The sequence below is a fragment of the Peromyscus eremicus genome, chromosome 3 (genome assembly GCF_949786415.1).
Source record: "Peromyscus eremicus chromosome 3, PerEre_H2_v1, whole genome shotgun sequence".
NCBI classification, from domain to species: Eukaryota; Metazoa; Chordata; class Mammalia; order Rodentia; family Cricetidae; genus Peromyscus; species Peromyscus eremicus.
The window spans coordinates 17,017,904-17,030,076 of record NC_081418.1 but is presented as its reverse complement, the minus strand read 5'-3'; the positions used below and the strand labels follow the sequence as shown (position 1 = coordinate 17,030,076).

At 44.3% G+C, this 12,173-nt stretch overlaps 1 protein-coding gene across 1 annotated transcript in view; it reads left to right on the top strand.

The window, feature by feature from the left end:
• Cdk6 (cyclin dependent kinase 6) overlaps positions 1 to 11,830 on the top strand; it is a 198,008-nt gene extending 186,178 nt beyond the window's left edge. The window contains 3 exon segments of the mRNA XM_059257338.1: positions 3,889 to 3,939; positions 8,110 to 8,245; positions 9,579 to 11,830. Of these exon segments, the coding sequence (XP_059113321.1) occupies positions 3,889 to 3,939; positions 8,110 to 8,245; positions 9,579 to 9,725 (334 nt within the window). The 3' untranslated portion in view covers positions 9,726 to 11,830.
• The last annotated feature ends 343 nt before the right edge of the window (positions 11,831 to 12,173 follow it).

Genomic DNA, 12,173 nt, shown 5'->3' with positions numbered 1-12,173 from the left:
AGGCAGAGCCAGCCAGTACCTTTAGCAGAAGGGTGTGGTGCTGTTATGTAAGTGTATGCTTAACCTGTTGGAAAGTCATCAAGTCAATGTAGTTTGTGATAATCATAAGGAAATGTCTAAAACTCTCGAGCTTTGGAAATGTCCTGTGTAATAAAAAATGATTTTTTTCTTACATGTTAGTCTTAGAAAGTAGTTATCTTCATGTTTCATTATTTAACCAGAAAAAAAAAATGTGTACGAAAGAAATATATTTGAAACTTTGAAAAAAAAAGTCTTCAGATTTGCTACTTTTAACAAAGTATCTCTACTGTTGATTTTATTTTTAAATAATACATTTAAAAGAATTAGCACGAGTGTGACCCAGAAGAAAAAAAAAAGACAAAATGGCTTTGCTTTGTGGCTCCTTTAAAAATGAAGAAATTACGTCATTTTTTTCTCTTGTGTGCATTTGTCCCACTGATTTCCATTGAAAATCCCTGTCCACCTTCATTCTTCATGTAGGACCTCTCTAAGGCATCTTAGGAATTCTGGGACGGACGGTGGTTTTCAGGCAATGGGTTGAGATTGAGTCTGGGGTAATGTGAGCCTCATCTGGTTTGTCTGTCTGGCCACCTCTACTTCTCTCTGTCCTTCTGCTTCTTTGTTTCTTCCTTCCAGCTCAGCTCTGTCTCAATAACAAAGATCCAGCCACGTTCACCTCATTTCTCCCCACAAAAGATACTAAGCCAAAAACTTAAAAGTCTCTGCCCCTTGATCTCCATTTGACAGATCTGTTTTTTGACTTTTTAAGGCACTTTTTTAGGCACTCCTAAAGCATATAGGCTGGTTTATTTCAACAGTCCCTCTTTCAATTCCAGGTCTCTTTGTAGCTGTCCTTTGCTTTTCAACAATCAAAAAACTTCAAAGTCAACACAATAACATACAGCATCCAGACTGCCTGTGTATTTCCCATCTTACATGGCTTTTTTTTCTTTTATTCTCTCTTTAAAGACTTTATTTTGTAAATCTGTGACTATACCCTTTTCCTTTTCTTAAGCTATGCACATTGTTAAACGTGCTGTAACCTGTTTAGAGGTTTATCTGGATCTCTCTTAGCGTGTATCTTCAGCCTTTTTTGACCGTAGGAGCAAACCTTTAAACTGCTGACCTACACCCGGATTCTCCTGGTGGGGCTCTCAGCCAGCTCCTCCCACTTCCCAGGTCCTGAAAGCCAAGCCTGAAGCTCAAGGCCAGTTGGAGGTTTGTCTGACCAGGAACTGCATCACCCATCCTAGAGCTCTAGACCGCCAATGCTTGCACTGCAGCAGGCATTTTTACTTAGTTTTTTGTTCCTACTTGACGTACTAGCTCTTCAAGGGCTCAGTGACCGGCAGAGACTGCCTGGCAGAAACTCTTACAGGAGACGCGTCCCTTTTTTGCTGTTGTTCAGCTTTCTCAGGCTCTAGGTGGATGTTCGAGCCCCAAGTTGGTACGCCAAAATGTTGTTTTTTATTTCTTCTTTTGTTCTATTTTAGGAGACCCACCACCCAGCTCCCAAATAAATCACTCACGGAGGGTTCTTATTGCTTATGAGTGCCCGACCTTAGCTTGGCTTAGTTTCTAGCCAGCTTTTCTTAAATTATCTACCTTTTGTCTCTGGACTCTTCCCATTCTCTGTAAACCTTACTCTTACTCCGTGGCTTGCTCTGTAGCTGGGTGGCTGGCATCTGATGTCCCCCTCCTTCTCCGGCTCCCTCTTTTTTCACTCCTCCATCTCTTCTCTCTCCTCCCAGATTTCTTCTTTTATATATTCTCTGCCTGCCAGCCCCGCCTGTCCTTCCTCCTGCCTTTCTATGGGCTGTTCAGTTCTTCATTAGGCCATCAAGTGTTTTACACAGGCACAGTAACACAGCTTTAGAGTTAAACAAATGCAACATAAAGAAAAGTAACACACTCTAAAATAATATTCTACAACACCTTCTGTTTCAATTGGGTCTTGAGGGAGCAAGAAGGCAGCCATGCCGTTTTACAAAGCAGGAAGTGGGGCCCTCACCTGCTTGCCATCATCTTAAACTGAGAGGGGACCATTTCTCTTGTACCTATGACCCTTCTCTGGCTTATGAGTCTGTAATAGCCTAAGACATGCACCCCAGAACAAGAGATAGACTTAGGCCTTTGCGTAGGAGAGGAGGCATCCATTCAAGATAGCCTATTTTGCTTTCTTCTCAATAGCTGTGGCCAGAATATTGATGTTAAGCAGTTCTGTGATATTCAAAAGTAATTTCTCACCAGCTTCTGTGGCCCCCATTTCATGAGAGGTGATGCAGCTAGCCCGGTTACATAGCCACATAATCAGCTCACCAGGTTAGCTGGTAATCCTTCCTCTGTGTATAAACTTGGTTAACCTGGGCCGGACGGTAGTGGCAGACGCCTTTAATCCCAGTACTCGGGAGGCAGAGGTAGGCGGATCTCTGTGAGTTCGAGGCCAGCCTGGGCTACAGAGCGAGATCCAGGAAAGGTGCAAAGCTACACAGAGAAACCCTGTCTCGAAAAAACAAAAATAATAATAATAATAATAATAATAATAATAATAATAATACCCTGTTTGGGGAACATTTGGAGATGTGCTAGATACAACGTTCACACTCTATAAAAGACAGCTGCTAAGAGTCCATAATTCTGTGGGTTGTTGTTTTGTTGTTGTTGTTGTTGTTGTTGTTTTGAGTTTTATCACTTTTTCACTTTCTGCTTCGCTATTTCTGAAACTTGTCTAAGGGCCGGGAATGCAGCTGCCTCTGTCATGGAGTGCTCATTTTTACATGTGTGGCTCTGGATTTGTGGCCAGCAACACACACACACACACATACACACACACACACACACACACACACACACAAATTTGATATCTAATATAATAAGGAATACAGTTCTTGACAAAAACCTATAAATATTTGAAATGGATTGATATTAATAGAGCCGGTAGTAGTGGTGAGTTGGAGGCTACCTTGAGTCCACATAATGAATTCCAGGCAAGAGTGGGCTTTGCAATAAGGCTCTGACTCAAAAATAAAAAAATTAAAAGAGAAAGAGGAAAATAGCTGTTTATGCCATTCACTGAACAAGGAGTTGAAAAAGATTTATTTGTATACTGCGGGTGTAAACAACAACAACAACAACAACAAATTTTAGTAACTGTGTGTCTGTTAGGAAAAGTATTAGGACAAGACTTATGGGGAAACCTAGAGACGTCCCCACCCTCAAAGGACTATTTGGTCTACTTGGGAAAACACCAGAAATGTCACAAAGGGAGCTTATTTCGTTGCTAGTGAAATGGTTGCTGTAGATAAGGAAGGCTTTGAGTTCAGAAGGGGGCACAGTTGCCTCTGAAGCCCGGAGCTCAGATTTTTGAACATGTGATGGTTAGCAACTATAATACTAAGAGAAAGGACAGGAGCATAGTTAAGAAAAGAGACCCAGCAGTGGTACACTACAGGACCCAGGACAGACAGGAGAGAGGCCCAGGAGGAAGTACCCGCGTGGCGTGGTGTGAAAGGCACTGAGGACAGCCTCAGGACTCCCACGTACCTTTAGTGGGAGGCTGGGACCAAGATGGGCTCCACCCTATGGCAAGTTAAACTGAACTTTAAGACCTGGGCCTGTAGACCATGGTGCTTCGTTGTTGTGATGGCATGAAACCGGGTGCATAGTCATAAAAGTCAACAGCCAACAGGAGGGTGTCTGTCGCAAGAGAAATGCATGGAAAACCTCCCCTAACCAGAGAGAGAGTGTCATTCTTCTTCCTCCCACCGGTGAAGAGTATTTGGCTTTCGGCTGGACAGTGATAATGACAATGATTGGAACGTAACTTCAGGAAATGCCTGCTTTTAAGACGTGTCTTTACTCTTTTAGGCCTCTTTTTCGCGGAAGTTCAGATGTGGATCAACTAGGAAAAATCTTGGAGTAAGTAACAATTACGGTCTTCCATCACATGAAAAGTTTTGCAGTGACTTTCCTCTGATGTTCTCCTTTCTCTCTTCTCTTTCTTGCCTCAAGCTGCTGCTGCAGACAGTCTCTTACTAGTTGGTGTGGTGAGTGGGGACAGGGTAGAAGAGAGCCCCTCACAGGGCTGGTCATGACGCATAGCCGCCCCGTGCTGCTGTGCTCTGAAAGCTTGTGTGCTCCCTGGGCGGGTCGTTGCTGCTTCTCCATGCTGGGCTGAGCTCCAAGCGCAAGCTCCATAGTGCAGATGTGTTGTCTGCTTGTGGTCACGTCCAGTTTACCTCCCCTAAGAGACGGGACCCTTGATGGCTTAGGATTCCCAGCCTGTCCAGGGAGGCATCCTGTTCTCATTGAGAGTCCTTGATCATTCTTGTTGGTTTTTCATCGCATTCCCAAGCCAAGGACAAAAAATGCTACCCCGTCACATTTTCTCTCAGAACACCAAAATAGGGAATGAGAGACCTAGGTTCTCATCTTAGACTGTGGCTGAGTAACTGTGTGAGATGTCGTCACATGAAGCCCCCTACGGTGAGCTTACTGCACTATGCCCAGCTCGGAATTGCTACCTTAACCCTTTCTTCTTTAACTTCTGCACCTGAGGAATGGAACTGACGTGAGGTTCGTTCCATTGCTCTGTGATGATTTGCAAACTTCATTCGTGTCTACATGTTTGTGCATGTGAGGATGTGCATGCTTTCATGTTGCTAGAATGTAGCTGGGGCCTTTCTTCTCACAAGGTGTGCTGTGTGGCATCCTATTTGGAAATGTACTTTTGCCGAGCCCCACCCCAAGTTAGATAGGTTGGAAAGAGCATAGGGGTCCTGGCTAAACATCACCATCATCATTGGTTGGTGACATTTTTATGAATCTCAAGTGACTTTCATGGAATTTTGAATCTATAAGACTTCCTCCTCCCTCTACCCCGCAAAAAAAAAAAAAAAAAAAAATACAATGTCCCTACAGAATTATCTATTTAAGTGTGATTGCTTCAAACCTGGAATTCACCCCAAAGCTGATAACTTGGTTCTTTGGGGAATTAGAAGCTGTTCCCAATGCTTTGAAGCCGAAAGAACATTTGCTGGCTTTGATTTGTGTGATGGGGAGGTAGTTTACTTTGTTATTGTTGTTTTGGTTTGGTCTGGTCCGGTCTGGTCTTGTCTGGGGACTTCCCAGGTCCTGAGCACCCACCAACACCTCCTGACAGTCCTGTAAAATGGGCGCATTCTCTGCCAATCCCTTTTGTTCTGTGCCCTGCCTCTGCAAGGCAGGCTCCTGTTGTTCACTGCTGGACTCGTATTCTCCCTGGGACTGTGCAGTGTGTTCTGTGTGCATGTGATCTTCAAGAGGGACCCAGGAAAGTAAACACTCATGGAAAGGAAAGGCTGTCTTGGTGGCATCTGCCTGCTGGGCCCTGGAGGTCATCACCTGCCCCCCCCCCTTGCCTACTCCTCCTGGGATTCCTGGCCACCCCCAGCATGGTCTGCAGACCTGTAGCACTGTGTGTACTCTTAGAGCACGAGCCAGTGCAGTAGGCCAAAAGGGACATTTGGCTTGTCCCGTGGGAAAGCCTCCTCGACTTTTGCCCAAGGCCTGGCACTCCACGTGGCTAGCAGAAAAGCAGCCGCAAAGCCTTGTATGTTTTGTGCCTTTAGATTATACTTCTTGGTTTCTGGCTGGCTTCATGGTTCTAAATGGTCCTCTCAACAGAAAAGGGACAATGCTGCACCCTAGTGTCACTGATAAACTGCTTGAGGAATTATTTCTGTCCCATCTAGCACAGCCATTTATCGAGTCTGCGCCCTGACAGGCTTTCCAGTGTAAATGTCAACGATGACTGCTTCTATTCAGCTGTCCAAATAGTGAAATGTGATGCAAGCCTTTTCTAATGAACTTGTCACAATCTCATTGTGCTCATTATGGGCCATGGCAGTCTTTATTGGACAGGAAGTGGATTTTTCCCCCTAAGGAAAGTCCTGTAGTCTCTCACTCTTAATAAGGTAAGCTGTAGACAGATTCTGTTTTCAGAGACCGTCGAGTGCTTCAGAAGTGAGACGTGGTGTGAGGCCACACATTAGCATTTTCTAAGAGCGGTAGGTAGCATCATTAAATAGAAGTAAAACACGAGGTACGGAGTAAGGAGACCTGGGTGTGTGACTGCGGCAGGCATTCTCCTCATTCTGTCTTCCCGTCACTGAGGTGGTGCACCTGACCCAAGTGTCTCACAGGTTTGTACAGTAGGGTGGGCTCTAAGTTTTATTTTTACGTATGTATGTATATATGCGTATATATCCACGCCTATGTGTAGTTAATATGCATTTACTTATATAGATAGACATAGTGTTTCTCTGAAAGTGTTTGGCTCTGACTGCTGTATTCATAAGATTTCAAATCTATAGGTATGTTCAAAGCTGCTAATAATACTCAGGAGGCTTAAGACAGGAGGATTGTGAGTTTGAAGCCAGCCTGGGCTGCACAGTGAAATACTACCTTTTCAAAAAATGCTGCCAGTAAAGTAATTTAAATTCTAAGCATCATTATAATCCATTTCCAGGTAGCTGAGGATAATGTACAAAAGTCTGTCTATAATAAGTATTCTTTTCCTCCACTGCCATAGCCCATCCTATTCAAACACACCCCCGTGTTTCCTTTTGTAGTTATAATAGTGTTTTTACCCTTTTGTTACTCACATTATAGCCCTTGCTATTGAACACACTTGCATGTTGCACAAGTCGTGATTTCGCTCATTGATTCCAGTATGTCCATGAGTCTGCCTTTATGTGGCTTGCTGCCGATGCCTATAGGGGACAGCGTTAGTGTCTTGCCTCCATATCTGGTGGCATCTGCATGAATGGCGGGGGAATCTGCTCTTCCCAGGGAGGTCTGTGATGTGGGATGGGAACAGTGACAACGTCCTGTAGATCCTGTGACATTTACCATCTGTCTTCTTGAAAGATGTCTATGGCCACACCTTCTGGTCCTATGCTGCAGAAAGTACAGAAGAGGATTTTAATGCAAGCCAGTGCCATTTCTAACTAGGGTTCAAACAATTTGGATCAGTATCTGCAACTGTATTCCCTGTCTACTAAACCATGTTTTTGTTTTTCAGTTCACAGTTACTCAGAGTCTATGTACTGTCCAAATACACTTACCATAAACTATAAATAATAGATATATTTATGTATGATCTATACATAAACTAGAAATAATACTACATATGTATAAATTATTCAGAGCCACCAGCCTACCAATAATAAGTAACAAATGGGTGTTGGCTGCATGTACCGTGTGCCAGGCACTGTAGTATGCAGCTTCAATAAATTACCACCATCCCTCATATAACCATAAATTACCACTGTCACGTACGTAAAGACCCCAGAGCTCATGGTTGTCATGTAATTTGTCCTCACTTGTCAGTTAAGGGCAGGTGCTGAATTTGAAGCCACATCTGCCTATTCCCAAAGCTCTTTTTATGGCTTGCTATTCCCTCCACATTTCTGATCCCAGAATGGTTGTCAGGGGGGAAACCTAAATGACACCCTTTTAATTGGCTGTTCCTCACTTCGGGATACCACTAAATAGTGCTTGCATAAGATAGGACCGACATACTTTTTAACCTTATTTTTGAGTCTAATTTACATAATCGTTTAGAAAATTACTCTTTAATTTAAAAACTTGGCCAAAGGAACGTGTTAATAAGCCATGCTGGGCGGGCATCATGAAAACCCGTCTTCGCAAAGCTGGTCTATCAACACAGAGCAGAGCGTCATCGGGCGTAGAGGAGGACCCTGTATATCCAAGTGTCTGTCTTCAGAGTAGCAGGCCCTGCCTCGTCACTACACTAGGACTGGCCCCTGGCTACACAGGTCCCATCCACACACCTCCCATTAGTGTCTGCTTGCCAGGGACGCTGCTCATTCCTGCCAGAGAACTCCATAGTGTCTGAGATTGTACCGTGTGCCTGCCCTGTACAGAGCAGTAGGTTAAGTGAGAATTCCTTTCCGCCATGAGGCGAGGTTCTCCTGGAGCTCCTGTCGCCTGCACCTGCCCCATGGTGTTTACCTGCTCTAGGATTTGGTGAGGAAGCCCTTCACTTGACTGCCAATGTTCACATTCACTTCTGTTCATCTGTAGTGTGATTGGACTCCCAGGAGAAGAAGACTGGCCCAGGGATGTTGCCCTTCCCAGGCAGGCTTTTCATTCCAAATCTGCCCAACCCATCGAGAAGTTTGTGACAGATATTGATGAACTAGGCAAAGACCTACTTCTGGTAAGTTCCCGGGATGTAGTTGGCCTGTGCCCATTTAGACAAACAGCATCGTATGCCACAACCACATGGTATGAGAGGCTGTAGTCTTCCTGTGGATTTTTGTTTCCAGCTGGTGGCTTTTGATTCTGGAATGTCTTTTCTACTCCAACTCTTAACACAAAGTTTTGAATGCATGTTTGGATGCAGTGTTAGAAGACTCTGGATTCCTTGGGCACAGGCTTCTTGACAAGTAAACATGTTTACTTGTTTAAAGTTCGTGAGACTTGAAGCAACTTGAGACTCACATCTATGCAGGTGTTTTCCCCAAAGGAACCAAGTAACGGTACTTCTAGTTATTGATTTATTTAATAAGCATTTAGGGTGCCATGCACATATGAAAAATCCCACTGAAAATCAGATTCTGGGGCTGGAGAGATATCTCGGTTCTTAAGAATATGCACAGCTTTTGCAGAAGGCTCAGGTTGAGTTCCCAGCACCCATGGCAGGCAGCTTACCACAGCTTGTAACTCCCAACTCCAGCAACACTCTCTTTTGGCCTCCACAGGTACCTGCACCCATGTGCACATTCCCACACACAGACACAAATACACACATGCTTCAAATGAGCTTGTAACTCCCAACTCCAAGCAGCACTCTCTTTTGGCCTCCACAGGTACCTGCACCCATGTGCACATTCCCACACACAGACACAAACACACACATGCTTCAAATGTAGGACTTTTTTAAAAAATAAGTACTTTTGTACTCTCAAACTCCCTAATTATCGACGTTGTGTATACTGTGCTGCCCTTGGGAACTCGGAAGGCCCTTCTTTCTGGACTGTCCTTGTCGTCAGAGCCCTGTGAGTAAGAAGTCTGCTGCTAACCTCCTGAGTGAAGAGCCCTTATTACCTGATTCAGACTGTGGGTCAAAACCTGCTCTTCTCTGTGTTTCTATCTCATTCTGCTGCCCAGGCCAGAGAGGCAGCAGGTTCCTGCCATATGTTTTTCTCATGGAAGCACGGGATACCCTGAAGGCCTAGGTCAGTTAATGGTCGAGGGTAACTTCAATGAAGGTAAGGCTGTTCCTCCCAGCCTACCAACCCTTGAAAAAGGTGTGATTCTGTAAGGTGATTTTTAAGTCAGTTATTTGGCAATGAAATTAAATTTTTTTAACAGAAGCAGTATTTATTGTTTGGGGTGCTTTAGTTCATTCTCATACTGGTGACTTTCTTCCTAAAGCAGAACCGTTAGAGGTTTAGAGGCCACCTTTTCCAAGGCTTGCCCCGAGGTCCAATGTATAAGCACATTATTCACCTTGATATGTTTCTGATAAAATGCTTTCTTTATTGCAGAAATGCTTGACATTTAATCCAGCTAAAAGAATATCTGCCTATGGCGCCCTGAACCACCCATACTTCCAAGACCTGGAGAGGTACAAGGACAGCTTGCACACCCACCTGTCTCCCACCCAGAGCACCTCGGAGCTGAACACAGCCTGAGGTTCCCCGGGGATGCCATGAGCTGGTCATCGAAGCATGTTGGTAGCTGGCGAGTCCCCTCAGCAAGGCTTGCAGAGCAGTCGAAGATTGCTGTCTGTGGACCTTCCAGCTGCCGGCTTCTGGATGGGTTCTGCTCCACCAAGGACACCACCTAGTTTACTGTTCAGAAATCAATGCAAGAGTCATTGCAGCTTTATGTTCGTTCACTTGTTTGTTTGTCTGTCTGTTTCAAGAGCCTGGAAAACTTCCAGAAGAAGAGAAGCTGCTGACCAATTGTGCTGCCGTTTCATTTCCTAACCTTGAATGCTGCCAGTGTGGGATGGGTAATCCAGGCCCAGCTGAGTTATGATGTCATCCCTCTGCAGCTGCTGGGCCTGCCTTGGTACTTGTGAGTGTGTGTGAGAGAGAGATCCCTGATCTCCTAAGTGTTACATTTTGTAGACAACAAGAATAGTTGAATTTTAAGAACTAAAATGACTGATAGGAACAAGGGCTTGTTCAGTGAAGGTGACTCAGCAGTGTAGTCCTCTCAGTTAGAAAGGTGAGTCTACATCCTCGGCATTTCCTTTCTGTCCAGAAGCTTTTGCTAGCAGTAAACGATAAAGTTGTAGACGCCACAAAAACGAGAAAGAAAAAGGGAGGAGAAAACCCCTAGTATCTTTTAAGAGACTTTTTCTAAGCATGCATCCTTCTGTTTGCTCTTTGGAAAGCTGAATTTACTTGTCCTAAGTCCTATATATAGTACAGTACTCAATTGTTTCTTTTCGGAAAGGCCTTATAAGCATTTTATTACTTGCAATAGATTTAGGGAGTGTACCTCAAATACATTTTAAAGATAGAGAAGGCCTGTATTTTCTGGTTTGAAATGTTGTTATTTCCTTTGTGTTTCTTGGTATTTTGTTCTTTGTCTTAGGGAATTGGTTCTGACTAGAGACAAGCATGTCATTTAGGTCTCCACACCTGCCACCCCATACTTCCACCGTGCACTTGCCACGGTCTGCCTTATGTGTATAGTGCCCACCTTCTCTAGTGCCAGCACGTCTAATACGTGTTGCCTGACTAAGGACAGACTGCCCAGCTGCCCCCCACACCACACCTGCCTGCTCACTGTCTCACTGATGCTTTGCAAATGACCTTGTTTATGGCTTATGGCTCCAGTTCTGCAATCCGAACAGGGTCCTCCTACATCTTCTTAGTGAAGTCTTCCCGCCTGCTGTCATGAGGTCACTTGGGCAGTACTGTTCTGTGTGTCACCAGTGTAGAGGTTGCTGTCAGCGGGCACTGAGTGTTTTACATTCCTGTAGAGTACATTGTCAGTGCAGTGTCCGAGGAGAGGAAGACGGCTTTTCCTCCTTTTAGAGGTAACTGTTTACTTTCTAAAGTGATCTCTCTCTCTCTCTCCATCCGCAGGGTGTACTTTTCTCTGGTGCCTTGTGCTCAGTTCTGCTTTCTGCAGAGCCAGCCTGGCCTGGGCATCATAAACAGCTGGACCTTGCTATTCTCTCTCAGTCCCTTCTACTCCATGCCACCTTTGCCTTGTGCTCGAATTTAGTGCCCTAGTGATTAGAAGGCGTAGAGAGCAGCTTTGGGGGAGTGTAGCTGTGTGTTCAGTCACGTTTCAGGTGCATGTGTATAGAAACTAGATCGTGTTTCAGCGTGGAACTTTGAAAGAATGTCTGATGTTTCACACAGTAGGACAGGCTTCAGATGGTGTTTATATATTCTGAAGCCTTACTGAATTCTTTGTAGCTGAATAATACATGTGATTATCTTGAATAGAATAATTAGATGCCCTTCCTGAGAGCTTTGGGGGTTGGGAGTCATTCTTTTTTTTCTTAATACATTTATTACATTCTTCTGATTCAGTATCTTGAGAAACAGAATTTTTTTTTCAAAAGCAAGATTAAAAAAAAAAAAAAAAAGCTAGGCTGGGAGAATGTTCTGTGCCTCATTGTTAAAGCACTGGGGTGTGTTACCAGTGTGGCCAAAGCTTGAGCTGGGCTCAGAGCAGCAGACAAGGCCTGTCCTAGGTCTCACTGTGACAGTGAGCTCTGCCTTGCCTTTGAACAAGGTTCAAAAGGCGGGTTTTTGCTGGGGCCTAGAAATCGAACTCATTTGCCATGGCCTACTCCATTTTGGATTAGTATCCATGTGATAAAGTGAAAATAGTTTTGAGGGTTTTGCTTTTGGAAGAAAAAAAAGATCCCCCCTCCCCAATTAGCTTTGTTCAAGGAAAATACAGCTGTCTTAAACTGGAATCTATCTACTCTTCAGAATTTTTAACATATAGAGTTCAACTTCATTATTGTCATCTGTTTTGGGCTTATTTCTTAGTAGGTGTTTTGGTTGTTCATTCTGGGTTTTGGGGGGCATTGTTTTTGGGGGGGTTTTATTTTTTGTTAGTTGGTTTTTTGGTTTTGAGACAGGGTTTCTCTGTGTAGCTCTGGC